Source organism: Triplophysa dalaica, chromosome 2 (assembly GCF_015846415.1).
Source record: "Triplophysa dalaica isolate WHDGS20190420 chromosome 2, ASM1584641v1, whole genome shotgun sequence".
NCBI classification, from domain to species: domain Eukaryota; kingdom Metazoa; phylum Chordata; class Actinopteri; order Cypriniformes; family Nemacheilidae; genus Triplophysa; species Triplophysa dalaica.
In genome coordinates, this window is record NC_079543.1 from 9,604,026 (window position 1) to 9,631,874 (window position 27,849).

Genomic DNA, 27,849 nt, shown 5'->3' on the forward strand with positions numbered 1-27,849 from the left:
ATATGCTAAACAAACTGTTACAGACGTGTTGCAGCAAGTTTGTCTCTTAAATCACATGGACCTGAATACATCCATAAGAATCCCAGACAAACACAAAGGCTGATGAGGTGGAAAGGGACCTGACCTATTTCAATTGTTACTATTATTATCTGCCCCGTATACGTTGCTAATTAGCATCATGTATTGAGACGATGTCACAATTCCTTCTTGAATATGTTACAAATGCACGCATTTACTATAAAGGCAACTTCAACAGTTAGAAAGGACAACGTCTCCATGAACACTTAAAAATATTGTCTAGTTAGCAAGTGGTCTCTCAAACAAAAGTGATCGAGTGTATCAATTTTATATACAGTATTTTACAGTCTGTTAAGTATGCAGTTGATAACTTCTGCACCATGATGACAAAGGACAGTGTTATATGCAAACCAGTAAAGTGGAAATTAAACTGGTATTTACCTGTAAATGCAAATTGAATATAAATGTAATGCAAATATGAAAAAAGAACACATAACAGTCCCTGGACATATTAAGAAGACGTAAACTCAAGGTAATTGAGGATATAGGTGACTGGTGTTTGTGCGAGTGAAAAAAACACAGATTGTTTATTAAGTGCAGGAGACTCAACATAAATAGCACCTGAATAGAAAAATGTTTATAAAAATGTAGTGTAAGCTAAGGTACAAAATAAGCAATACAAGAGTATTTTCTTGCTCCTTAGTTTTTCTCCATCTGCTCCTCAGAGGGGATAGTCACACCAGAGACTAAAACGAAAAGAGTGAAAAGGATATTAACAAAGGCTTTGTTTCTCAATGTCTAAGGACAGAAATAAAACATGTGTGTGTCAAAGCCTGTTCACACAAAAAATATATATACTGTATATTTATACAGTATATATTTAAGGTTGTGTGAAAAAGTTTTGCCTTCCGGATTTTTTTTTGTTGCATGTTGGTCACTTTAATGTTTCAGATCATCCAAAAAATTAAATACTAGTCAAAGTTAACAAAAGTAAACACAACATGCAGTTTTTAAATGGAGGTTTTTATTATTAAGGGAAAACAAAATCCAAAAATACATGGACATTTGTGAAAAAGTGCCCCCTAAACCTAATAACTGATTGGGCCACCCTTAGCAGCGACAACTGCAATCAAACGATTGCGATAACTGGCAATGAGTCTGTTACAGCGCTGTTGAGGAATTTTGGTCCACTCATCTTTGCAGAATTGTTGTAATTCAGCCAAATTGGACGTTTTTTGAGCATGAACCGCCATTTTAAGGTCATGCCACGGCATCTCAAGAGGATTCAGGTCAGGACTTTGACTAGGCCACTCCAAAGTCTTCATTTTGTTTTTCTTCAGCAATTCAGAGGTGTTCCTGCTGGTGTGTTTTGGATCATTGTCCTGCTGCAGAACCCCAGTTCGCTTCAGCTTGAGGTCACGAACAGAGGGCCGGACATTCTCCTTTAGGATTTTTTGGTAGACAGCAGAATTCATGGTTCCATTTATCACAGCAAGTCTTCCAAGTCCTGAAGCAGCAAAACTGCCCCAGACAATCACACTACCACGATCATATTTTACTGTTGGTATCATGTTCTTTTTCTGAAATGCTGTGGTACTTTTACGTCAGACGAAATGGGACACACACCTTCCAAAAAGTTCAACTTTTGTATCGTCAGTACACAGAGTATTTTCCCAAAGTTTTGGGGATCATCAAGATGTTTTCTGGCAAAACTGAGACGAGCCTTTATGTTTTGCACACCAGCAGTGTTCGTCTTGGAACTCTGCCATGGAGACCATTTTTGACAAGTCTCCTTTTTATGGTGGAGTCATGAACACAGACCTTACTGAGGCATGTGAGGTCTGCAGTTCTTTTGATAATGTTGTGGGGTCTTTTGTGACCTCTTTGATGAGTCGTCGCTGCACTCTTTGTGTAATTTTGGTCGGCCGGCTGTTCCATGTTCAATGATTTCACCATTTGTGGATAATGGCTCTCACTGTGGTTCGCTGGAGACCCAGAGCTTTAGAAATGGCTTTATAACCTTTTCTAGAGGGGTAAAATATTTTTCACACAGGTCCATGTAGTTTTGTATTTTGTTTTCCCTTAATAATAAAAACCTTCATTTAAAAACTGCATGTTGTGTTTACTTTTGTTACTTTGACTAATATTTAAATTTGTTTGATGATCTGAAACATTAAAGTGTGACAAATATGCAAAAAAATAAGAAATCAGGAAGGGGGCCAACACTTCACACCACTGTCCATAACAGTCCATAAGAAAACTATATTGATAAGGTTACAGAAAAGGGGTACATAAAAAAGGTGGTTTATAGTTTTCATATTTATTGTTGTTGTAACTGGCCATAAGTAATACCTCTGTGTGTACTGTGGGTCAGTATTCTCCTTCAGCAGAATCTCTTTAATCTCCTGTGGGGGATTAAGCCCATGCAGTGCTGCCCTCTCCCATCTTTGCAATCGACTGATACCTAACACACACAAACTCAAATTGTCTAAAGGTATTGCTTTGTTGTTGCAGAAAGAAAACACACAGGATGAACAAACTCCTTGCACACCCACATGGTTATAAGCAGGTACAAAGATTTATTTTTTAATATAGATAAATGACTTACCAGTGCATGGTCCAAATGTCCAGTCCAGATCAAACTTCTTCAGCTCTTGTAGATCTTTTTCTCGCTCACCCAGTTGCGGGGGCTCAGGTTCTGATAGATAATAACACATTTATAACATATGAATTCTGTTATACCTCTTGTGCACCAGCATCTTCTTGTACATTATTTAAATGGTTTATTTTAAAATATGACACTTTTTTTCCTGATCTCCACACAGAACTAGATACACAAGCGAAAATGCTGATCAACCTGGTTTTGGGGGCGAAGGGGTCTTGTCTCTCTTTCCCCCTCTTCTTGCCTTCTTTACAATTTCATAGGTGTCAGTGATCAGTCCACGTTTGGGTGTCATATTTTCTGAAATAAAAGGACTATTTGATTAAACATAATTGTGTGCATGATCACGAATGCGGATTAAGCAGCAAAATTTAAACAAGCACTTTTAATCATTTTGATTCATTGTGACAGCAAGAAATAGCAGCAGTACAAATACATTGACCGATTGTTATTATAACAGTTTATTAATAATGCATTTTGTGTTTCACACACATTTAAATATAAAAAACACTGCACCAATATTATAGGAAAGACGGTCTTTAAATTGTTACAGATCTAACGCTAGTTATTTGCAATGAAAGCAACCTTGCTCAATTCGAGTAAAGGGATTTCCGCAAAATTGTATGAGCATTCCCTTAAACATAAATGCAATCTACTACATAATTTTAACCCTACCTTAATGTTGCAATAACGCTGTCTAAAAAACAAACTCTTCTTTGACAATGTTAACAGCAGTGTTCCTCGACGACGCTTTTTTACTTTCGCTTTGTTTGCAAAACACAGGCTGACATGAAGGGAGGAGCCACGCACGCTGCGTGATGGCGTCACATTCACTGCTGCGCTGTGGGACCAGCAGATCAAGCACATTGGACTCGGCCCTGATCATCTCACCAAATAACAGTAATACCGATTCAAATATCTTACATATGCGTTTGATGTTTGATGCAATAAAAATGTTTTTAAAAACATTTGTCCCATCGGAGGATTATCTAAACCGTGTCGACTGTCACCAAATAATAAATACGCAGACATTTGGTCGTTATTTGATGCCTGAAAATGGTAGCTTTGCTAGCTCTGTACTGTATACAGTAACGTTATGTGTTTGCGTTATATTTAGAAAACAAGACAGCATTAGAAAACATTAGTACATTTCAGAGCTGATAAATCTACATAAATGACACATATGGAGTGGTTACCTGTGATAGAAAACAATGCCTCGATTTTATCAGACCCTTAGAAGTCATTTATAAACACACATATAATATATTATACATCATATAATGGATCAAATATAATTTGTGAATTTTCCTCTGATGTCACAGCTTTTTAACAACACAGTTGTGCAAACTCTGTGCAAGCTGGAGTGGCTGCCATGGGTGACACTCTGGAATTCAATGAGATTTATCAGGAGGTCAAAGGCTCCTGGGTAAGTAAAGACAGACCACGTTTACAAAACTATCTGAATTGGCTCATTGCATGTTGAAAACTAATAAAAGGATGGAATAAAAATTGTCTTATCACTGTGTTATTTACAAACAGCTTTGTTGCCTAAAGTCACACATTTGTGCCAACGCAAGATATTATTACCCTGTTAATCTAGTGTAAAAAACACAATTCAAACACAACTCTCCCCATAGAATGATGGGCGCCTGCGCTTCAGTAAGCAGACTCTGGTGTATAAAAACAGTAAGACCGGGAAGGTGGACAGCATTCCTGTCCATGAACTCACCCAAGCCCAGTGGAGGAGAGTTTGTCTGGGTCATGGCCTTAAACTGTCAACCAGCACTGGTCATATCTACAAATATGATGGCTTTAAAGATACAGTGAGTCAGAGAAAGGAGATCAAAAATGCATTTATTATTTATTGAGTGATGACAAACATTAATTTCAATGCGCTAAACGTACATCCATCTTTTTATGCATAGGACATTGAAAAGATCTCAGAGTACTTCAAAGCCAACTACAAACTGGAGCTGACAGAGAAAGATATGTGCGTGAAGGGTTGGAACTGGGGCACTGCGAAGTTTAGTGGTCAGTGCACACTTTTAACATGCAAATGATGTGTTATAAAGTATGGACTGCTACTTTAACTGAAGCTGCCATGTATTGTAATAAAATTTGCCATGCAATAGTAAAAGGATTTATGCACATAACAGAAGGAACTGCTTAAAAAAAATCAGATTCTATAAAAGATAATAGTATGATAATATTTCCCTGCATCTTGCATGAATTTCAGAACCATTGCTTTCATTCGAGGTAAATGACAGCCCTGCATTTGAGATCCCACTTTCCAGTGTATCCCAGTGTGCAACGGGAAAGAATGAGGTCACATTGGAGTTTCATCAAAATGATGACACAGAGGTGTCCCTCATGGAGGTGCGCTTCTATGTCCCGCCCACCCCTGGAGACGAGGGTTCCGATCCAGTTGAGGTGAGTGTTTGTGTGTATCCTGATAGTTTCCTTCGATGTTGTGTATCATTGACCACCAAAATAGTTACTGCAGACCCCAGTATACAAAATATAATTTTTAAAGTTTTACTTAGTTGACCACTAGATGGTGTAGTTTAGCAAGGAATGACTGCAACATGCACAAAGGAAGAGTTCACCAAAAAAAATATTTGGAAAGTTGACAGAATGTTATTTAAAAGCTTCATTGTTTCCTTTCATTCGTAGAACTCAAAGTTTTAAAGAATATCATGGCTACTTTTTGCAGTCATATAAAAGTTGTACAGTAAGTTAAGCTCTGAAACCACAAAATTATTATTAAAGTGGTTTATCCTGAACTTGTTTGTCATCATATTATGTTCCAACTTTTGACAAGACATTGCATTCAAATTAAACTGTATTTATAAGGATCCTCGCATACAGGTTTGTAACAACATAAGCATGAGTACATTTTAAAATAACCCTTTGTTACATATACGTTTAGAATAATATATGAAGGCTGCTTGAATTAGAGTGGCAACATCATGAGTACACAGTACTTGACTGACATATATAAATGGTACTTTTCTCTGAGCAGGTGAATGTATTTTTGTTTTAGGCATTTGCTCAGAACGTTTTGTCAAAGGCAGATGTGATCCAGGCTACAGGAGATGCCGTGTGTATCTTCAGAGAGCTGCAGTGTCTCACACCAAGGGGCAGGTACACATTGCCCGCACACCTTTCTCTTTAAATGAAAAGACACTATGAACAGGTTTTTCTCTCTCTAGGTATGATATCCGCATTTATCCAACATTTCTCCATCTGCACGGTAAAACGTTTGACTACAAGATCCCATACACTACAGTGCTCCGCCTCTTCCTTTTACCTCATAAAGACCAGCGGCAGATGTTCTTTGTGGTAAGTGGGACATCGTGACATAAGAAGCTTTGACTATTATTAAGAACCCACTGTGTATTTAATACGTTCTTTCACTCATGTTATTGTTTACGTTTTGCATTTTACATTTATTCCAAATGTTACACAAAATATTTTCTGATGTACGGCATAATTTCTATTTTTTAGATCAGTCTGGACCCGCCCATTAAACAGGGTCAAACCCGTTATCATTTTCTTATCCTCCTGTTCTCAAAGGAAGAGGACATCAATCTGACACTTAACATGAACGAGTGAGTGAAATAGAGTGAGTGAGAGAGAGAGAGAGAGGGAGAGAGAGAGAGTCATGAAGGATGTGATGGGAATAAGGAAGTTCCCTGAAGAAACTAAATAGGTCATTAACAGGCTATAAACACATTACATTTACATTTAGTCATTTAGCAGACGCTCGCTTTTATCCAAAGTGAGATGAGACATACAATGGATGCAATTGGAACAAAATAAGAACAACAAAAAGCACATGTGATATAAAAACATGTCTCATATAGCCTACCACAGTATACGGAGTCTTTTTTTTGCAATAGCAATAAAACTAATGAAATGTGAGAGGCTGTTTTGCAAAATATTTTTAACAAATGTGTACTCTTAAAAAAGTTATTGTAATTGGCTGATAACGTTTTATTATTATTGTAAATATATATTCTTGAAATCTATTTGACCCTGAACCACTTTTTTTGTTAAATAACAATGCTTCAGCATTGCCTGAAAACAATAGTTTTGTTGTAAAAGTTAATCAATAATATTTCAATGTGTGATGCCATCCAGCTGTACCATTATTTATTCATTTGGTGTGCAGGGAGGAGGTGGAGAGACGCTTTGAAGGGAAGCTTAATAAAAACATGTCTGGCTCTCTATATGAGATGGTTAGTAGAGTCATGAAGGCCCTGGTCAACAGGAAGATCACAGTGCCCGGAAATTTCCAAGGGTAAGCACATGCCCACACTAAAAAATAAATGTGTTCAATGCATGTAGAAAAACAATACAGTGAGAATTAAAAGTATTAATTAATTTTCTGGCTTTGGTGTATTGTTTCATTGAATAAATGATAAACATGACAGTATGTATATGTATGATATTATATATTATTGCTCATATTATGTTTTAAATACAACTGTGAAATATTTATACCATCATACCGGGCTGTCTGAATCACTGAAACACTCTCTCTCTCTCTCTCTCTCTCTCTGTTGTTGTTGTTTCTTATCTCTATAGTCACTCAGGTGCTCAGTGCATAACATGTTCATATAAAGCCAGTTCTGGTCTGTTGTATCCGCTGGAGAGAGGTTTCATCTACGTGCACAAGCCTCCTGTACACCTGCGCTTTGAAGAGATTGCCTGTGTGAACTTCGCCAGAGGAACCACCACCACCCGCTCTTTCGACTTTGAGATCGAGACCAAGCAGGGCAATCAGTACACCTTCAGCAGCATCGAGAGGTACCTGCACATCCACCTGGTTGACTTGTCTACTCGCTGAGAAAGGAGCTTTTTGGGAAATAGACCGCACCATTAATGGAAAGACCAGTACTAGCCACATCCTCCTGAAAACGCTGCCTGCAATAATGTCCCAGCAGCACTTAACCCCGTCTGGCCCAGGAAGTTTACCACCGACACTTTGTGGTCATTCCTCTGTGTTTATGGCATTTACTAGTTTGTGGCTTTTATTATAAATACATAAAATAAAATAAAAAAATCTTTATGCAGAGTGTTGCCGCAGCATAAAACATCTAAAAGGCCAATGAAATTGATCTCTGAAAGAGTTCTCTTTTAGTGACCTGACCCTTTTTTGTAAATGCTAGATAAATGCAAAAAGAAACATTTTGCACATTACAGTATTTTTAATTGGATACACACTATGACTGAATCAATACACAAGTACGTGTGTCATGATAAAGTGCAAGCAACATTAAAATTTCTACAATCTGTTAACAGTTTCTTGTCTAAAATGATGTCCATTGTGTTCTTTTATTTATCAAAAAATTCACATAAAGTGAATATAAAGAGTATAGCACATAAATCACTATTATACTTTTCTTTTGTCATTTCCAATTTGATAGCCCCCGTCCCCATTTATTTTCTTCAATAAAATTAATGTTTATGTTATACATAAAAAAGGTTAAAAAATTAGATAATTTCAATGGTGTGTAAATGATGTGTATCTAGTTGAAAACTATTGTAGCTCACTATAAGAGTCGCCATCCTTTCTGTTTTTCTTTTCAGAGAGGAATATGGGAAGCTTTTTGACTTTGTCAATGCTAAAAAGCTAAGCATTAAGAACAGAGGCTTTAAAGAGGTATGTCTGTGCTACCTTGTAGTTTTTGATCATACAGGATTTACATTATTTACATGTTAATAGACTCCACACACACTTATTCCGCTCTTTGTGTTTGTGCTGTATGTCTGTATTGTGTTCATGTAGAAGAAGGTTGGTACTGGCCTGTGGTTTGGTCTGGTGTCATTGCTCCTTTAACCTGCTTGCATGGTGTGTGTGGGTTTCTCAATCCAAACCCGAATGCATTCTCTTGTTTTTGCTGGCTTTAAGAATATCTACGTTCCACCACATAGGCGGGCATCTTATTGGTTCTGATTCAAACAGCTAAATGCTGTGTTCACTTCACGCAGATCTTAACAACAACATTATTCATTTGAAATATGTGTTTGATTTTGGAGAGCATTTGTGCAGATTTTAGACCATTCTGTTTGCTATGAACACAGCGCTGCTCAGGGAAATGCTTTTGAATGACTTAACACTGACTGTGTGTATGAAAGTGTGTGAGCGAGGGGTTAAGGGAACAAGAGTGGGTTTAAAGTGTCGCTTGGAGAGGGTTTTTCTGTTTTTGCTTAGAATACTAACTTTGCCATGAAGTTCAGTACAGGTAAGAGCAAAGAGATGATTGATGGTTGGTATTTCACTGATATTTGTTCTTTGTTAGGGTATCAAAGGCAATGACAATATGTACAGTGACTCTGACGACGACCAGCATGATGCCTACCTTGAGCGCATGAAGGAGGAGGGCAAGATCCGTGAGGAGGCCAACGGCAGTGATATCTCAGAGGGCGAGAGTGGTGAGTGGGGGCTCTCTTATATTCAGTAAGCTGAATATGGCTAATTTATGGGGTGATTAATGGGACATACTGTAAATCTGGTTTTGATTTTTTCAGATGAATCTTTTAATCCCGGTGAAGAAGATGACGACATTGCTGAAGAGTAAGAAGCTTTGTGCTGATTTATTCGTTGTGGTTTCATTTAGTTGTGTTATATAGATTAGCATTTTAATCAATTAGTCAATGAAAAAATGGAAACGTTTTGAGATCAGTTGTGTTTGTGTGTCAGGTATGACAGTAAGGCCTCTGCCAGTGAAAGCAGCGGTGATGAAGGAGACAGCGATCGAGACCGGAAGAAGAAACCAGCCAAGAAAGCAAAATTAGTGAAAGAAAGAAAACCACGCAAGAAAGTGGTGAGAAACAGAAATTTTGAGAAGAGTGATATAAATTATTTAACTTATTTTGCATTTGTTGTAGGTATAAGCGGTTGTCTTGATATGTTTTTTTTTGTGTGTGTCTGCGTGTATTGACTTCACAATACATTCTATTACTAAATAGAAAATTCAGATTTTTTGCTATTTGGTATTTTAATTGTTCTCTGCTTTTTTCCAAAACAGTACTAACATAAACGTTATAAATCTAATGTGTTTGATTTTGTATTGAACGTGTTATGCTTATATAAATTGTAATTTTTTGTTTGCGGTTATTTTATTTCTTAGTTTTATGTGTTATAGGTTTTAGTTAAGCAGCCATGCAACTGTGTTTCTGTCACAAACTGCTCCAAGACTTGACAGGTGCGGATCTAAATGCAGCTTTATTTTAAGGAGATCTGGTACAAACAGGCAATAAGTTTAATCAGGCAAACACGCAAAATCATATTTAGTGGAGCTTGGTGACAAAAACTTCAGAAATTTAATTAATTTGTGTTTTAAGGATGTTTTGATCATCATACCAATCATAAATGTATAGATGTACAATTCCATCATACCGTGTTTGTGTGCTAATGTGTAGAAAAAGGTAAAGGACATAAACGCCCCAAAGAGACCAATGAGCGCCTACATGCTGTGGCTGAATTCCAGTAGAGACCGCATCAAATCGGAGAACCCAGGCATCTCTGTCACTGAAATCTCTAAAAAGGCTGGAGAAATGTGGAAACAACTCAGCAAAGAGAAGAAAGAGGTGACGTGATACCATCACTGGCTCTTCCAAAATGTCAAGGTCTCTAATTTTTTGTACTGGTTTAGAGTTATACTAATGTCTGTCTCTCCATCAGGAGTGGGATGGAAAAGCAGAGGAAGCAAAGAAAGAGTATGAGCGAAAGATGAGAGAGTACAGGGAGAGTGGTGGAGGCTCCTCGGGCACCTCAAAAAGGTACTGAGAATGTTCACAATTATAAAAGAGCTTTGTCTGAGTGCAGTGCTGTTACATAAGTCCAGAAGTTTACGCTCTCATGTCATTCCAAACCAATTTGAATTAAATATTTGTGTTACATTACAAACAGGAAAAAAATTATAGCTAGTGGTGGGCATAGATTAATTTTTTTAATCTAGATTAATCTAGATTAATTACAAAATTAATCTAGAATAATCTAGATTAAAATGGCTCATTTGAATTCTGCCGAAGGCATTCAGAATATGTATGCTACCCAAATAATGACTAAAAGTAAGTCTTTGAGAACGGGTTTCTCAAGCCAGGTGGCGCATTAGACCAGGGGCTCATCTCCTGTTTCCAAAATGCATCACAAACAGCTTGAGAAAGCTGTTCTACTATGATAATTGGTGATGAAAATTAAATTATGTTCAATAAGATGAACTTGTGTTTACTTCCGCATTAGCTAAGGGATGATTTCCGTTTAGGTGGTACTTGAGACTGGAAGAGCTCCTACAGTACATTTACATTTAGTCATTTAGCAGACGCTTTTATCCAAAGCGACTTACAAAGAGTGAGGGAGCAACAAGCGATATGTCATACAGGAGCCATAATACATTAGATCTCAATACAAAGTTACTGGTTTCAACTAAAGCTAGACCACTACCTGTTGAGAGAAAGTGTTTTTTTTAAACCAATTCCGCATTGCACAAGTTGCAAACAACCTTAGTCTTGTCGATGTTTCTATTGGGAAGCTTCTTAAAAATTAATATTCCCTTAAGCAAACCCGGCGGCTTCATAGCTGCATCCATGTTAGCACGTCACGTTTGATGCGGTAATTTCACAGTAACGTTATGTTGTGTTCAGACCAAACGTGAATGGCGTGTCAAGCGCGAGTGATTTATATGTTAATGCAAAGAGCCAATAGACCTACTTGCTGCGCGAATCGCGCGAATGAAGCCCTGGTTATGAGATGATGAGGCGGCTTCTGCTTCCGCGAATGACGCGAATCACGCGAGTTGAAAAATCTCGTTCTCGCCCGGTACAGTGCAGTTAAGCTGGTATACATCCGTGCTAAAATATCAAGGTGAAAGTCATCATAGCTTGCGTAGTATAGACCCAGCTCCCAACCCAACTTTGACAATAGATTAACGGCGACATTTTTTTTAACGCGCGATAATAGTCTCACTGGCCCACCACTAATTATAACATAATAAAAGTACTTTATACTGCTATATGAGTACACTATACAGTGTTTTTATACTAAATTATATTGTATATTATATTGTAAATTTATGTTCCCAAGCCATAAAATATCTTTGCGGGACAAACAGGCTGAAATTCATTTATCAGTCAATATATAGAAAATATTGCCCACCACCATGAATCTCAGTGTATTTGTAGGTTAATTTATATGTTTTTGACTGTTGGTTTTATTTGGGTAAATATCACTGTGATGCATGTTTAGATCAAAGCAGGAACTGGTGATTTCAAACTCTTTCTGCATTACTTTCCTGAAGGGAGAGAAAGAGAAAAGGAAAGAATGAAGAAAAGAGGAAGAAGTCAGGTGGCGGGAGAGAGAAAGAGAAAGAGCGAACAACAGGCAACGACAGTTTTAAGAGTCGAGAGTTCATATCCAGTGAGGAGAGCTCATCAGAGTCAGAGAGAGGCAAAAGACGCAAGCGCAAGGTAACATAAAAACACATATTTTATTATATTTCAAAATAAAACTTTTTTATTTAAACAAAAGGCCAATGGCTATTTTTAACATATTTAGCAATCCTCATACTTTTCACACTTTTGTTTAATTACTTTTATTTTATTATTTGAACCTTATACCAGCAGGAACTAGGAGAAATGATATGACACATTTCCCGTTCTTCATCTTCATTCTCGTTTCACTTTTTTGCAGAAGTCTGTTGATGAAGAAGATGTGGCCAGCACACCACCGAGCTCTGAAGAGTCCGGCTCAGACTAAAGGAAACAAATGGTAGAGCTATGGAGGAACAATCCTATTTCAATTTTTTCATCTCTTTTATTGTACAGTACATAGTTAAATGAACCTATTATACGGTATGTTTTGGCATCACTCTTCTAGATCATCAAGATGTTGAGAAACTCTTGTGTAGTGTATATTGCACGTCTGGTAGTTGACTCAACAGTAGTGTGTATTCTCTGTATGCTGTGTAGTCCTTTTGACAACTTCGTGTTTATCTGTTTGGATTAGGGCTGTCAATAGATTAATCACACCCTTTTCACGCGATTAAGTGCGATTATACACTATTTATTTTGTTTTATATATGTTTATTTTAGTGCTGTCAATCGATTAATCACACCCTTTTCACGCGATTAACTGCGATTAATCACACATGTATAGTGAAATTAAACACGTACTATTTATTTTGTTTTAAATATGTTTATTTTAGTGCTGTCAATTGATTAAAAATATGAACTAACTAATCACACAGCTTTTGTGTTTTTAAATTTACTTTTATATTCAAATAATTACACATTTTATCTCCAAATTAATGTGGAAACAACACATTTCTTTAACAGCATCTTTTTTTGAATGAAAGCCAACATTGTAATATTGTTGGCTATGCAACTGATGTCTTTATTAAATATATAACTTTTTTCTACTATTTTCACTTCTCTTTGCATTAATTTAAGACTCTATTTAACTTGTTGAAGACTTGTTTGCGCTGTCTGTCAGATTCTGATGCAGCCTTTTGCCCATGTGTACACCATAAGGGACAGTTGTTGCGTTGCATTGTATACTAGACAGGTCAATACAACCATTTCGAATCACGCCTAAATAGTTAGCCTTCATATGAATCAGAGCCTGGTTATATAATGTATCGCTAGACAATGATGACACAAAAATAGATTTTGCATAAATGGCGTTAAATTTATTTTACATGTTAATCTGAAAAAAACATTGACAGTCCTAGTTTGGATCCAAAACGCAATACACAGTGATTTACAAAAACACAATAGAAATCATATATTTAACACATCTGCTTGCTTTATATGTACTAACATTAAAACGACTTAATTTATTTAATTTACAATTTCGTTTAAATTCATTTTTTGTCTGGAAATTAACATTGATTTAATACAGTAAATATTTGTTGTTGCAATAAACAGTGTATTACATTTTTTTAACTATTAACCTTCTCTTCTATACCCACGTTCTCACTTCTAACACCTACAACCCATCTCCACTATAAAATTAGGAGTACAGCTCAATACAGAACCCACGAGTATTAAATCTCATTATGGATAGCATTACTGTACATGACCATCACACTCCTCAATTATCTTTTAATTTGATTTGCGACCTCTTCTCCGTTTCATGTGCGTAAGTATAAATTTGTGGTTGTTGAGATAAAGAGCTTGTGGTTGTAACAAAAGCAGGCCAATTTAACCATGGCAAAAAAAAAACTTTCCCAGCAAACCTAACAGACACAAAGCATTAACAAAGCATTCTGGAAACCAGAAATTGATATTTACATGTTTTCATTTAAAAATGGAATTTTTGATTCCGAGAATGCTTTTGCTGAGGCTGTTATTTTGTCCTCTTTTTTTGGTGATAAGGATAAAGACCTATCTTTGAATAAACTGTTGTCAGTTATTTACATAAATGTAAATGTACTGTAAGTTACTGGCAAACTGCTGTAGTACTGTAATTTCTATAGACATTTTTTACAGTATAGGCCTACTGGCAGAAATATGTCTATTTGGCAAGTATTTGTACTCAATCTTTAAAAACTATAATGAAGTTATAATGAAGTTATTCTGAGGGCTTGTAGTTGAATTAACTGTAACGATTGTGTAGCCTAAACACAGTGACAATTTTGAGAGAGTTAAAAAGCAAAAATGTTCTATTAAAAGTTTGTAAATAAGTATGATATTGGGCTGGTTTCTCGCACAGGGATTATTATACTAGTCCTAGACAAAATAAATGTTAGAATTGTCTAAACTGAAAACGTCTATTGTGTCGAGACGACAGATGGGGTTCGCCCTTGAGAACCAATCAACTCTACTGACTACTATTGAAAAGGCCAATGAAATTTGGCGAATGAAATTTGCAGCATACATTTACCTATTGTTCTGAAGAGCCTGAGAGCCTCTCACGACTGCAGCAGAGGACGATACGTGTTGTGGCATAAGGGACACAACATCTTGTTCCCTCCATCAGGAAACTGAGGTTACAGACGTAACCTAGACATTTCGTCGGCTGGTGGAGCCAACCACATCTCGAAGGGGGGCCCCGGAGGGTAGGTTGGCTCCACCTACTTACCTGCCTGGCGTAACAGCTGCACGCACTGTCAGTTTGTGAGTGATGGCTGCTGTCATGTGTGTTTGACCTCACGCCTCGCCAAGACGTGAGATCTTATGATCGAGCACAGTCCAGTGGAGTGTGGGATCGGCTGCAAAGTACACCCGGGGAGAACAAAAAACTCTGTGAGTAAGTGAGCGCCAGGCCCTGAAAAGGGTCCGGCTTTGGTGACGAGGCAGGAGCCGTTCCGTACCGACCGATCAGAGGCATGGCTGTGAAGGTCGGGCCCGATGTTGTTCTCCCTGGGGTCGTCCTGTCAGTGTCACCTTTTGCTAGAAGGTTGCTGACGGGGTGGAGTTTTCCCCCTCGACCTCTGCTTCCGGGGTGCCGCCTGTGCAGCTGGAGCCGATGTCGAAGGGGTCCTGGGCTGCCGGGAAGCAGACATCGCGTGGGATCTCGGAGGCCTCTGGGTGGCCGAGTTGCGGCGTGTTAAAATGTGGCTAATCGCGACTGTCTGCTTCTTCCTCAACGGTGTCACCAACAGCCCACCCTGCCAGACGTGCGCATAAAGAAAACAGACTTTCTCGGTGTCACTCATCTGCGCAAGGTTCAGCCAGAGGTGTCTCTCCAGGACCACTACCGTGGACTATCGTCCGAACCAGGGCCCGTGCGGCACGGAGATCCTGCATTATACCCGGGTCGGCCTTACCCTCTTGGAGCTCTCTAAACGCCTTGGCCTGGTGGACCTGCAGGATGGCCATGGCGTGCCGTGGAGAGAGGAGGCAGCCTGGCCCGCAGAAGCGCAAGCCTTCGAAACCAGTGATGCCGAAGTCCTATACGCCTTGGGCAGAAGGCATGGCCGATTCCCCCAGGTGGCAGCCGTCTGCAGGCACAGGTGCACCGCAACCGCACGTTCCACCTGGGAGATCTCGACGTAGCCTTTGGCTGCCTCACCATCGAGGGAAGTGAGGGAGCCAGAGCTGGTTTGACTGGAGCGGGCCGTGAGTGGAGCGCTCCAAGTTTTACACAGCTCCTCATGCACCTCCGGGAAAAATAGCACCGGGGGTGGGCGTGGTTTGCACTGCGCTCCGACCCCGGGAACCACCTATCCAGCCGCGAGCGTTGCGGAGGAGGCAGTGCATACACTGCCACCCAATACTCGCGGCGAATTTGTGCTTGAGGATCCGGAAGGTATGCCACCGATGGGTGGCGAACATTCAGAAGAGCTAGTCGAATTTGCAGTGCGGGCAAGATTTGTCAAAGAAAGCTGCCTCAGCGTACTGGACGCCCAGACACTTGATGCAGCTATCGTGTCCATCCCCCTCCTCGGTGAGGGTACCGCACCCAAGAGAACAGCGGGACATGCCATGCTGGAGAATGCTCAGTCCTGAAAAGGACCTTTTGGAAAATATCTTTAACACCTCTGGAACCGCCGAGACGCCCAGGGGAAGGTCGCTGCAGGTTGGGACGATCGGCTGCTCTACGTCGTAGATCCAGCAATGTAGGAGAAGAATTCGTTGAATTCGTCTTATTCATAGTCATGAGCGAAGGCTCTGAAGAACAAAAGGTAAATAAATGCTGCAAATTAATTTCATTCGCCAAATTTCATTGGCCTTTTCTATAGTAGTCAGAGTTGATTGGTTCTCAAGGATGAACCCCATCTGTCGTCTCGACACAACGTCGAGAGACCGACAGAAAGGGAACAACAGACATTTCTTTAAATACATCAGTGCAATTGTTTTGTCTCTTGAAATGCACACAAGTAATGCCTTTTTGTAAGTCATGTTAGTAAAAACAACTTATATGTGCTAATTTAACCAAGCCCTAGTCCTGACTGCATCCAATTCCTGTTTAATTTGAAAAACAAGAAAACAAGTATACTTAAAAACTACTGACAGTATACTTCAAAGTGTACTTTCATAAAGTATAGAATCAATAATGTGCTATTGAACTAATAAACAGTCAGTATGCATACACATTAATTTATTGTATTGCAGTACAAATGTCAAACTTAGTGGTAAACTTGCACTTGAAAGTGAGTACACTTCTACAATCTAAAAGTGGACCAATTTAGTCCCAAATATCTATAAATGTAATACCATTTTTTTTTCAAATTGATTTTGATGAAATGTATTTTGCCAATTAAAAATATATTTCAAGTTATTTCATATGCGTCATCTCACATTTTTGTATTGTCGCCTCTTTTTTCTGGTATGTCTGTCATTTCTGCATTTGCATTAGTGGGTAAGACAGTTAAGTTTGTCAACAGTTCATATCTCTTATGTTTCTCTGGATATGTCTCAATCGCGCCTCTCGAACCACTTTGCTCATTATTGCATTTGATGCAATAATGATTTTCTTCACCAATTTGTATCGAGACCCATCCATTTCTCTCTCCCGCTTTTTTTACTTTGCATCCTCGCTCCATCTTGAGCTCCCGTTTCAAGACAATGGAGTCATTGTGAGACATCTAACACTTAGCGCTATCGTTGACTGATAGAGAGCTACATATACTGCAGTACTTGAGCATAACCCCAGTCTACAGTCTCTTATTTGATTTGGTCTTCTGTCATGCGTTACACTTAAGTTAAGCATGTGTGTGGTTTTGTGGGGAAGCAATTCTCAGCTGAATTGCAGTTATGAGAGAGATAATCACAAGCTTAATGGTTGGTCATGTGAAGAAATCTTTCCTCTTACTTGGTTAATGTGGATGCTTGTCTTAGCTTTTGTCATGGATCAAAAAGCTTTTGCCTTTGAACATTTTTACTGCCGTGATGTATACATATATACCGCGAAGAAAAAATTAAGAGACCATTCAAAATGGTCATGTAATCAGTATTTCTAGATGTATTTTGCCATAGACATAAAGTCATCCAACAGCAACATGCAAGACTGGCAGCAGGAACTAATTAAACTATACTAACTATACAAACCTATTTTAGAACTTTTACTAAATTCATATACAAATGTAACTGTTGTATATCTTAAAAGTGAATATGAACTTTTTATATTTGCAGTATTTGAGGTCTGAAAAAGGTTTTGTTATTTTGACCTGTTTTTCTAGTTTTCTGCAAATAAATGCAAAAGAGAAACAATATTTTCATTTGAAATTTGAGAGAAATATTGCTAGTAGTTCACAGAATGAAACAAAAATGTTTAATTTTACCTAAACCTAATATTTAAATATAATTTAATTGTATATTGTAAGCTGCTAAGTAAAACAGCATCTACTATTTTCATTTGAAATTTGAGAGAAATATTGCTAGTAGTTCACAGAATGAAACAAAAATGTTTAATTTTACCTAAACCTAATATTTAAATATAATTTAATTGTATATTGTAAGCTGCTAAGTAAAACAGCATCTACTAAGAGGGTCAATGCAAATGGTAAATCAGAAGAAAGACTAGAATAACTGAAGGAGGAAACACAGGAGGAGAGGGGGAGGGATTTAGACATCTAAGTAAGGCCAGTATGAAAGCAAATCATCTGAGATTTTTCATCCATCAGGAAAACACAAAGCATGATCACTGAAAAGATTTTATTTTTTTACTAAGATTTGGATTGTCCAACTTGTCATCGGCGTCACATTTGTCTCACATAAAAACATTGATACATACCTAGGGAGTGCTGGAAAGATGTGGGACTGTATAACAGATTTCTTTGTGTACGAGACCACCAAGTCTGTGGTGGTAAAGAGTTGGACCATCGGCATCATCAACCGCCTTGCTCAACTCCTCATCATCACATATTTCGTTGGGTAAGATTTGGAGAAAGCATTTGTAGAACTTTGTGTATGCAAGTGTCACTGTGTATTTGGAGTGTTTGTGTGTTTGAGAACATTGTGAAACAGAATTATAGGTATACGTTTGTTTAATTGTTCTAAGAAAATGAAATGGCTGGTTGCTAGTTTTGTGTAGTTATTTTATTGAAATAAGTAATGAGAAATGCTTGGAAACCTTCCTTATCATTTCTTGCTGAAGATTTTTTTGCTCTCTCTCTCTATCTCTCTCTGTCTCTTCACCCTACCTCCACTCCCTTCAGCTGGGTGTTTCTATATGAGAAGGCATATCAAGTAAGAGATACATCCATCGAATCATCAGTGATGACTAAAGTGAAAGGTTTTGGAGAATATAATAACCGGATCATGGACACGGCCGATTATGTGACACCTACTCAAGTAAATCACAACCAACTTTGGCATTATATTTTTTATCATAACACAATAGTATACTTATAGACTTATAATGGCAATTTTCCTTTTTCACAATTATAATGATTTTGTTGTAATCTTTCAGTGTAATCTGTGTTGTAATCTTTTAATTTATTTTAACATAATGAATATAGGCTACAATAGATAAACGAAAAATAAATATAAAATAAATTGTTATATAACTAGCCACTAACCAGGGGTGCGTTTCCCAAAACCAACGTTAGCCATCTATGGTCGCGTGTTCCGTCGTTCCAACGATCAATAGGAAGCAGCATCGCAAAGTTGCGTGGTTGGAACTGCAGGTCTAGAGCTGTGGTTGTAAGTACCGTTCCTTGTTATTTTGACACGTAGACTTACATGCATCAAGCTTTTGATTAAAGTAAGCATGCAACATGCAGTGCATTCCATATCCATCACTGGAAATATAAACAAATTTTATTTGGCATCTTTTAGTTTGTCAAGGAAATAAAAGTGCTGTTTTTCTTAAAAGTGCGCATATCATGTGCGTGATCAGGACCCCGTTGAACCCCTGTGCGGAATGACGTAGGAGGACACTTATAAATGAATTAATATCATGAAATAAAACAACAGAGAACAAAAATAGGATAACCAAAGTAGTCCTTAAATGCAATGTATGTTATTTATGCAATAATTTGACATTAATTCGATCTGAACCCATTTATTAGTAGACGTCATTAGCTCTTCCACCTGTGGGGCGTCAGATTGCCGAACCAACTTGTAGCAACTGATCTCCGGCAGAGTTACTACGGTTTCGGGAAACAGTCGTCACTACATCGTTAATTTACCCAATCTTCGTTAAAGTCCCAGTGAAATAAAAAGTACAATGCCTATTTTTTCATGAAATATGGCAGAGTTTTTGTAAATAGTTTATCAATGTGGGTCATTCGCGTTTAAAATTCCATTTCACTCTGAAAATTATAGAAACTTTTGGTTCACGGGGACTTTAAAGCCCCACTGTAATGCCATTGAACATGCAGCATTGATGTGTTGACGTAATTTCAACTGAGAAATGCAGAGAGCGTGAGACATATCGAACAACCCTGCCTCCTTTTAAAATAACCTATAGTGTTTCGTTTAAAGCACACAATCAGCCTGCCTGGCAAAGCTGGATGCAAAAGTCTGTTGGAAAGAATAGGAAGATCAGTGTTAAGAGTGATGTGTCTTGAGGCTTATTTATGTTGGTAGGTGACACTGGCGTTTGTCTTCTCCTTATCAATGCTGTGATGTCCGATATCTTCCATAGGGCTTTAACATACAACATTCTGTGTAGACTTAAAATGGGTCTAAATGGGAATTTTGTCAGCGCGTAGCTTTTATTTCTAATAATAGAAAAAAAAACTTTCATTTTGATTTCACTGGAGCTTTAAGCCCCGTACTGGCATCATTATCATGATGGCCAACTTTTTAGGACATTTTCTAAACCTCATACAGGTTTAGAAGTGATATACAGAGGTGGTATTTTAATGTTATAATGACATGTCAACTTATGAAAATATCATTACAAGTCCGGTAGAACAGCACTTCGATATACCACTGCAGATCAGTCTGCACAGTGCGGGGTGAAGTGACCGCACTTGTTGTACCGTTGTTATTTGGGACAGGAGCTACCAGTTTTATTGTTCTGTACTTCATATGGCACCCGAGAATTATGCAATGGATACTTATGTTTGTAATGCATTAATTTGGCATGACGTAAAAGCAACTGCTTATGTATATTTATTTATTTGTATACACTATACTAAATGTACATAATGTGTAGGGACAGACATGGCTGTAGGGACAATGCTTTGCGCCGGCTGGATCGCCTTTAGATGGTCCACGAAACCCAACGGTTTCTCAGCGGGTCCTAGGGGTTCATCGAGGCAGCTATTAAAAATTACTTTTAGTTCGGCCTCATTGAAACCTGAGGAGCGTGCTGTAGTCAGAAAGTCCATAGCTAAGTCTTTAAGGGGCGTCCCTCTCTGTGTGTAGCCGAGCATTATGTGGGCCTGGTGGCTTCTGAACTTTATACTCGGCAGTAGCTGCCTGCTGGGTTCTATTTGGTTGGATCATTCGTTCACGGTTGTGGTGTGGGAGAACCCAAGTGCAGGGCAGCTTTAACAAAAAAGACTTTATCAATAAACAAACGGCCTACGATGAGGAAAAACAGGACAAGAAACTAAAACCAAAAACTCCCCTCAAGGGGGACAAAACCAAACAAGGTCTCCAGAAAAATAAATATTAAGTCCAAGGCAAACAAGTGGAACAAGGTAATCCAACGGGTAATCACACGGGCAGGAACACCACATCGATAGGACACGGGCTACAAGAAGGAATGATCCGACAAGTGGTTAGGGAAACAGAGACAGTAAATATGGGAACAGTAACAAGGGTAGATTGCAAAGGGACGGAGACAGGCAGGTGACAAGGCTCAACACTAATGGGAAACTGGTGGGAAGATGATGGGAAAGGTTAGGGAGATGAAACACTAATGGGACACTAACGGAGAAACAAGGTGGCGGAGCTAAACGAAAGGGACGACGCTTGCCGAAATGTCAAAACATACCGACACATGTCTCCAAACAAGACATAACACACACAAGACATGATACTGTCACGACCCTGTCTGGGCAATCGTGGCTTAATGGTAAGAGAGTCGGACTCGTGACCAGAAGGTTGCCGGTTCGATCCTCAGGGCCGATTGAGGTGCCCTTGAGTAGGGATACCCTTACTTGCCTCCCCGGGTGCTGCAGTGATAGCTGCCCACTGCTCTGGGTGTGCTTGTGCATGTGTTCATCACTTGCTGTGCGTGTGTTCATCACCTGCTGTGCGTGTGTTCATCACATCCTGTGCATGTGTTCACTACTAACTGGATGGGTTAAAAGCAGAGGTCACAACTCACAACTCCTGATACAAGTAAGAAAATGCACTGCATTCTTGAATAGCTGGACTAATGAAAAATAAATAAGCACTAATGTGAATTAAGAACTAAGTAATTTTGAATTTTATCTAAACATAAATTTAAAAATGTATCCGTAATGTTTACGTATTTGTCTGACATCCACGACACTCCTCCCATCCGTTCTCTGTTTGGGCGTTCCCATGGATTCCTGGGTAGGTAAATTCAGTGTAGATCGCATCGAGGCACAAAGAGGCTCTCGAGCAGACTTCTAAGCGTAAAAAGGCAAATGGGACAGGGCAACTTCTGTGTGTGCACGTATTTACGTATATGCACTTATGTCCACCAGGGGGCATCAGTGTTCTGCATCATCACAAAGCTCATCACAACAGAGAAGCAAACGCAGGGGCGCTGTCCCGAGGTGATACATACATTACCCCTTTTCATTAAATATGTTTTACTATTAACTAGCATCTGTGTTTCATAGATGACTGTTTGTGTATTTCTCTGCAGACAGACAAAAAATCCATATGTATTCACGATGCTAACTGTACTGAGTCAAAACCTGCTAGCAACGGTGAGATATTTCTTCTAATTTGTCTCTTTTGTGCTCTTTGTTTCTATGAGAAGTCTAATAAATTGTCCATATACACTTTTATTATCCTTATATGTTATAAGTTACACAGTAAATTAACATTTAGACCTTAAAATATCCAAAGATCAAGAATTGAACCCATGACCTTGATGTTCCCAGTGTTTCTGTTTGAGCTGTGTATCTGCTAGTCAAGTTATTTGGCTTGAATCATCAAAGGTGAATTTATACAAGGTTCCAGAAGGACAGCGACGATATGTTAAAATTGAATTTAATTGGTTGTGTTTCAGTAGCTGCCGGTGACTGGTAGAGCATTGCATTAGCAACACAAAGGTCCTGGGTTCGATTCCCAAGGAACATGATAATATGTACTTAAATGCACTGTAAATCACTTTTGATTAAAGCGTCTGCCAAAAGCATGAATGTTAATGTAACATCAGTGTCTGTCTATCACGCTGCAAGGCTTGCTGACTGGACGATGTGTTGAGTTTAATTCTTCAAAAAAAACCTGTGAGATCAAAGGATGGTGTCCTGCAGAGATAGATGATGTGCAACAGTGAGTCCACTTCTGATGATTGAAATAGAGATGTAGATGTGTTTATAGACGAATAGAAAAGTGATTTAAAAAAAATCTTTCGCAGGGACCCCATGATGGAGGTGGAGAACTTCACCATTTTCATCAAGAACAGCATTCGCTTCCCCCGTTTCAACTTCACAAAGTAATGGCACACAAATGCAGACATAAAACCATCATTACCAGCATGTCATATAGAGAACCGTAATGATATTATATGATTCATATTAAGAGCCTATAAATTCTTATCTACAAACATTTATGATTGCTACATATTTTAGAAAAAGTACTTATGGTAATATTTGTACTTTTTAGTTCATAGTTCTTTCTCTTCTTCCAACAGGGGAAACTTTTTGCCCTCCATCAATAGTTCTTACATGAAGAAGTGTAAATTTGACTTTCAGAGGAACATGTATTGTCCGATATTCAAAGTTGGAGATGTAATCCGATTTGCTCAACAAAACTTCACCACTCTTGCTGATAAAGTGAGAACTCTCACTTTTTCGTTATTTTTAGCATGCACTTTACTCAAAAGCCATTCGATTTCATTATCTCTCTCACTCTTTTTTTTCTCAGGGGGGAGTAATAGGAATAAAAATAGCATGGCTGTGTGATTTAGATAAGGCAGACGATGAATGCAAACCCACCTATTCATTCACTCGCCTGGACGCCATGTCAGAGAAGTCCAGTGTCTCACCTGGATACAACTTCAGGTTCTTGAAACCGTTCCTTTCACATTTTAACCTTAGAGTGAAGTTGGCAGAACTCTGATGTGATTTTAATGGAATAATTTCATAAACGCATTCAAATATTAATGAAACAAAGCAAGTTCTTGATGTTCAAAGTTTCTATATATTAAAAAAACGTATTACTTAAAGTTGAAATTGGCTGGATACCTTAATAATATGTATTGAAACTGTATCTGATAGATGATCAAAATCATTGTCTCTAGGTATGCAAAGTATTTTAAGATGGAGAACGGGACCGAGTATCGAACATTGCTGAAAGCCTATGCCATCAGATTCGATGTGCTGGTTAATGGAGATGTAAGTAAATATGTATTTTTGTGAGTTGATATGTTTTTCATAAATGCAGATCAGTGCATTTAATGCCTCAATACATTTCTGTTTCTCCTTTACAGGCAGGACAATTTAACATGATCCCAACTCTTATCAACATGGTTGCTGCCTTCACTTCTGTTGGTGTGGTATGTGTCTCCATTGATTCTGAATCATATATTTTATCACTATATGTTTTTTTCAACAACATTTTGAATGTTAGTGTGGGAAAAAAACTGTAATATCTATGTTTACATTACATAAGGTATAGAATATATGTAGAGATGACGTTAAAGCACTGAAATGTGAACTTGTGAGAAGTGAGAATGCTGCCAGACTGCTGCACATCTTCAGGAACAATCGTTTGCTATTGACTTTTAATTACTTCCATAATGCAGATGCTTTACAGAAGTCAGGCTATGTTTCAGAGAGCTGCATGCGATTTTTGTATACAATGGCTTGCTGGCCTTCATACTTTTTTGTAGATCATTAAATAAAACACTATAATTACTACATTCAATTTTTAAACAGTTATTTTTTATCATTATAAAAATGTGTAATTACTTGAAAACATGTTTACTGATGAATATATTTGTAAATATTTCATGTTTATCAACATTAAATTGTAACACTACATAAGCCTCCTTAACTGAATAGCTGCAGATTTAAAAAAGAAACCATAAACTTAAGCAGAGCAAAATTTTTTTTACAATACATTCCTTATTGTTTTAGGGCACAGTGCTCTGTGACATCATTCTGCTGCACTTCCTTAAAGGAGCCGATCTGTACAAGGCCAGAAAATTTGAAGAGGTTTGTTTGTAAACCCGTCACCAGCAACAAGATGTCACTGTAAATCTTTATTAAAAAAATCAATCTTGCTCTTTTTTCTAGGTATCAGATTCAACTATTGAAGAGAGCTACTCATTATACAGGAGCAGAGATCACAGCCAGCTGTCAATCAAACCGGACGAGAAGTTCTCAACTGATTCTGGAGCATTTTCCATGGGACAATATAGTTAACCTGTCTACTTATCCACAAAATAAATCTACAGAACAATCTATACCAACTAGTTTGATACATAAATACTTTGATAGTTTACATTCTTAAATCCACTTCTAAGTTGATTGTTTATTTGTTAATTTTCAAGCATAATTATTTTATCCAAGATAAGTAAGAGATAATGTACATCCATATGGTTATATTTCAATATAAACTCAGGCTGGTTAGGTTAGGATTAGGACCATAAAATGTTTTGAGCATAAAGGATATTTTATCAAAAAACATGTCCTCTATTTTTACTGTCTTACAACATCATTTTTGTTTACTGATTGTTTAAGAAAAAATTGAAACATCTCGGTATACAAACCTGTCAGAATCATATCAAAAGGCGCAATTTTGCTATTTGTTATTTGCATGGTCTACAAAAAAAATGCAGTTCAGGAATGTTTGCTAACATGTCAGTTTTGTACACACCCAAATGCCATCAACCCTGTTTTTTTTGTGTCGATGTTTGTTTTTGAATGTAAAGTTATTGAAAAGAGCAGAGACATGAACGTTTCATATTCTGTATCAAATGTAGACTCACTCATGTGTGAATAACATCATATATTTGCATGAATTTTTAAAGCAAAATACCCACATTGTATATAGGGTCATTACGTCCTTTTGTCACATACAGTAAATATTGCTGCAGGAGGCTCAGGATAATGAAAATTATTTCATGTACAATAATTGTTATTTATATCATAATGCGTATTACTTTTTGATTCTGGCATGACAATCTAGATTCAATGCAGCCCATCAGCTATTAAATTTATAACAAAGGCTTTGCAATCCGCCGAATAAAGTGTGGGTCTTAAATATTATATGATAAATAAAAGTGCTTTTTCACATTAAACCTGAGAACCCATTTATGATTGATGTGAATTACATTTATTCAATCTAAAGGCAAGTCAGAAGTCAGAATGCAGGCATGGCAATATCAATTAATACTTAATTAATCCAAATCTGATCATGAATTCAAAACTTCTAAAACTGGTAAAATGAGACAAAAAAATTAAAAGCTGATGTATGTAAACTTTGACTCTGGTTTGGTCACCCCATTAGAGGACTTATTAGAGGTTTTATTATTTATTTTTGCTGTCATGTAGTTGCCATTATGTAAAATATTAAGTTTGTAAATGGCTAATCCCCTATATGAACCTAATTGACTTTGTTTTTCAAGAGTTGATGTGTGTGACTGGACTTGTTTATTGTTTAATACTGTTGTATGAGGTCTAGTTATGACGTTCACAAGGTTTTTACATTCAAAAACATCACAATCAATAAGTAATAGGCTATTTTCTACAGAAGTTTTGAGGCCAGCTCTATAAACGCTCAGTTGTAATAGGCCTGCGGCATTGAAGACATTTGGAAGTGAAGCGCCCACCGCTTTGATTAGATATCAGTTTGCGTAGTTGGAGCCTTTTGTGAATTTGGTTAGAGACGTAATGTTAGGTTAAACATTAGCACTATTCACAGTTTTCGCACAGTATTAGTATTATCTGCAGACCTCCTGTGATTTATAAATTACCTCCCTACATCAGTCATTTCATGTGATGCATTTACTTAAATTTACTGACTTATTTCCTAGATGTGATTGCAAGGCTTTGCGTATAGTTTGTATAGCCTATAGTTGTGTTGCGTTTAGTGATATATGACTGTACCTGTCAGCATTTGAGACCCGTGATTGCGAACTGGACAAAAGATCACCATGATCGCAGGTCTCAAATGTTACGAGAGTAACATAATAAATAAACAAACAGACTCCCGGGAGCTTATGGATATCACCCGAAATAAAACCAAGACACTTCAAACCGCCTCCATTATTCGCAAACTTTGGATAAAACCTTGAAAATGATATATAAACCCACAAATCACAGAGATGCAAGTAATACAAATGACAAGAAGTACCCAGGTAATACTAATCTCGTGCGAATAGTGCTCAGGGCACATCAAGCGATCTCTAATAAAGCAATAGTGACGTATGGTACAGAAATGTTGATATTATCTCCCAAAAGATTGCTGCACCCTTCCTATCGGATCCAATATTGACGGCTCAGCACTGGTATTTTAATTTTAGTCTCTGTCGACCTGTGCCTTGTTTACGAAGGAATCCTCAGAGAAATGAAACGAACAAATGCACAATATTTAACGGCATGTTTTTTATTGCTTGCTCGCTCTATCTGGTTCCGCGCCATTTGTGGTTCTTCAGTTCTGTCATGCGCGAAAAAGTGGACGGGGCTAGAGAAGAAGTCCTTGATATTTTCCGGTGGAGGCGGTGTTCAACCTATCAATGTTGTCATAGATAGGTGCATTCCAGAACCTGTCATTCGCTGGGCATGGTGTCAATAACAGATGGAAACTCAGTAACAAGGACGTTTCAGTTCTGATACTTATACAATGTTCGGGTGAATACGATTCCCTCTTATATGACAAAAGCTTGGGTTAAAATTGTGATTTTAATTAATCCCTTCTTTAAAGAGAATTGGAAAAACAAGGAGCTGTAAAGTTAAATGTTAGACCACTAAAGAGTGACTGATATAGGGACAAATGTAAATTCATCTGTATAAAAAAGTTATTTTTAATAAAAATTTTTTTAAAATAAAACCCCTTCGTGAGGAAAGGGGAGGAGTTCATGAAAAAAAGTGACACAAGACAAACTAAGAATTATTGTGAGATGACAGAAAACGTGATAAGTCAATTTCTGCATCAAATTCAAACCT

General features: G+C 37.8%; 3 protein-coding genes across 3 annotated transcripts; 2 read left to right on the plus strand and 1 right to left on the minus strand.

Annotated features, from left to right (window-relative positions):
- Positions 1-330: 330 nt before the first annotated feature.
- pold4 (DNA polymerase delta 4, accessory subunit) lies at positions 331-3,498 on the minus strand. The gene is made up of 5 exons (XM_056735187.1): positions 3,356-3,498; positions 2,876-2,980; positions 2,627-2,716; positions 2,371-2,482; positions 331-764 (listed from the first exon to the last, which is right to left on the minus strand). Exons 2-5 carry the CDS (start codon positions 2,973-2,975, stop codon positions 740-742), a joined length of 327 nt encoding a protein of 108 aa, XP_056591165.1. The 5' UTR covers positions 2,976-2,980; positions 3,356-3,498; the 3' UTR covers positions 331-739.
- Positions 3,471-16,913, plus strand: ssrp1b (structure specific recognition protein 1b). The gene is made up of 18 exons (XM_056735177.1): positions 3,471-3,580; positions 4,003-4,106; positions 4,318-4,503; positions 4,606-4,711; positions 4,917-5,110; positions 5,724-5,824; positions 5,893-6,022; positions 6,188-6,291; positions 6,855-6,983; positions 7,271-7,492; positions 8,276-8,348; positions 8,989-9,121; positions 9,218-9,263; positions 9,390-9,513; positions 10,112-10,279; positions 10,374-10,471; positions 11,989-12,157; positions 12,381-16,913. Exons 2-18 carry the CDS (start codon positions 4,053-4,055, stop codon positions 12,444-12,446), a joined length of 2,103 nt encoding a protein of 700 aa, XP_056591155.1. The 5' UTR covers positions 3,471-3,580; positions 4,003-4,052; the 3' UTR covers positions 12,447-16,913.
- Positions 16,914-18,386: 1,473 nt separating this feature from the next.
- LOC130408971 (P2X purinoceptor 3-like) lies at positions 18,387-26,169 on the plus strand. The gene is made up of 12 exons (XM_056732518.1): positions 18,387-18,508; positions 18,793-18,928; positions 22,210-22,281; positions 22,374-22,437; positions 22,915-23,008; positions 23,094-23,171; positions 23,370-23,511; positions 23,603-23,739; positions 23,979-24,072; positions 24,168-24,233; positions 24,817-24,894; positions 24,976-26,169. Exons 1-12 carry the CDS (start codon positions 18,387-18,389, stop codon positions 25,102-25,104), a joined length of 1,212 nt encoding a protein of 403 aa, XP_056588496.1. The 3' UTR covers positions 25,105-26,169.
- Positions 26,170-27,849: the final 1,680 nt, after the last annotated feature.

Bases quoted from the DNA above. Each gene is read 5' to 3' on its own strand.
- ssrp1b (XM_056735177.1), top strand. From the start codon at position 4,053: ATGGGTGACACTCTGGAATTCAATGAGATTTATCAGGAGGTCAAAGGC. The intron at 4,107-4,317 runs GTAAGTAAAGAC...CTCTCCCCATAG, and splicing joins AGGAGGTCAAAGGCTCCTGG to AATGATGGGCGCCTGCGCTT. The intron at 12,158-12,380 runs GTAACATAAAAA...ACTTTTTTGCAG, and splicing joins GCAAAAGACGCAAGCGCAAG to AAGTCTGTTGATGAAGAAGA.
- LOC130408971 (XM_056732518.1), top strand. From the start codon at position 18,387: ATGTGGGACTGTATAACAGATTTCTTTGTGTACGAGACCACCAAGTCT. The intron at 18,509-18,792 runs GTAAGATTTGGA...CACTCCCTTCAG, and splicing joins ATCATCACATATTTCGTTGG to CTGGGTGTTTCTATATGAGA. The intron at 23,172-23,369 runs GTAATGGCACAC...TTCTTCCAACAG, and splicing joins CCCCGTTTCAACTTCACAAA to GGGAAACTTTTTGCCCTCCA.
- pold4 (XM_056735187.1), bottom strand. From the start codon at position 2,975: ATGACACCCAAACGTGGACTGATCACTGACACCTATGAAATTGTAAAG. The intron at 2,717-2,875 runs GTTGATCAGCAT...ATTATCTATCAG, and splicing joins CCCTTCGCCCCCAAAACCAG to AACCTGAGCCCCCGCAACTG. The intron at 765-2,370 runs GTATTACTTATG...TTTTCGTTTTAG, and splicing joins GACCCACAGTACACACAGAG to TCTCTGGTGTGACTATCCCC.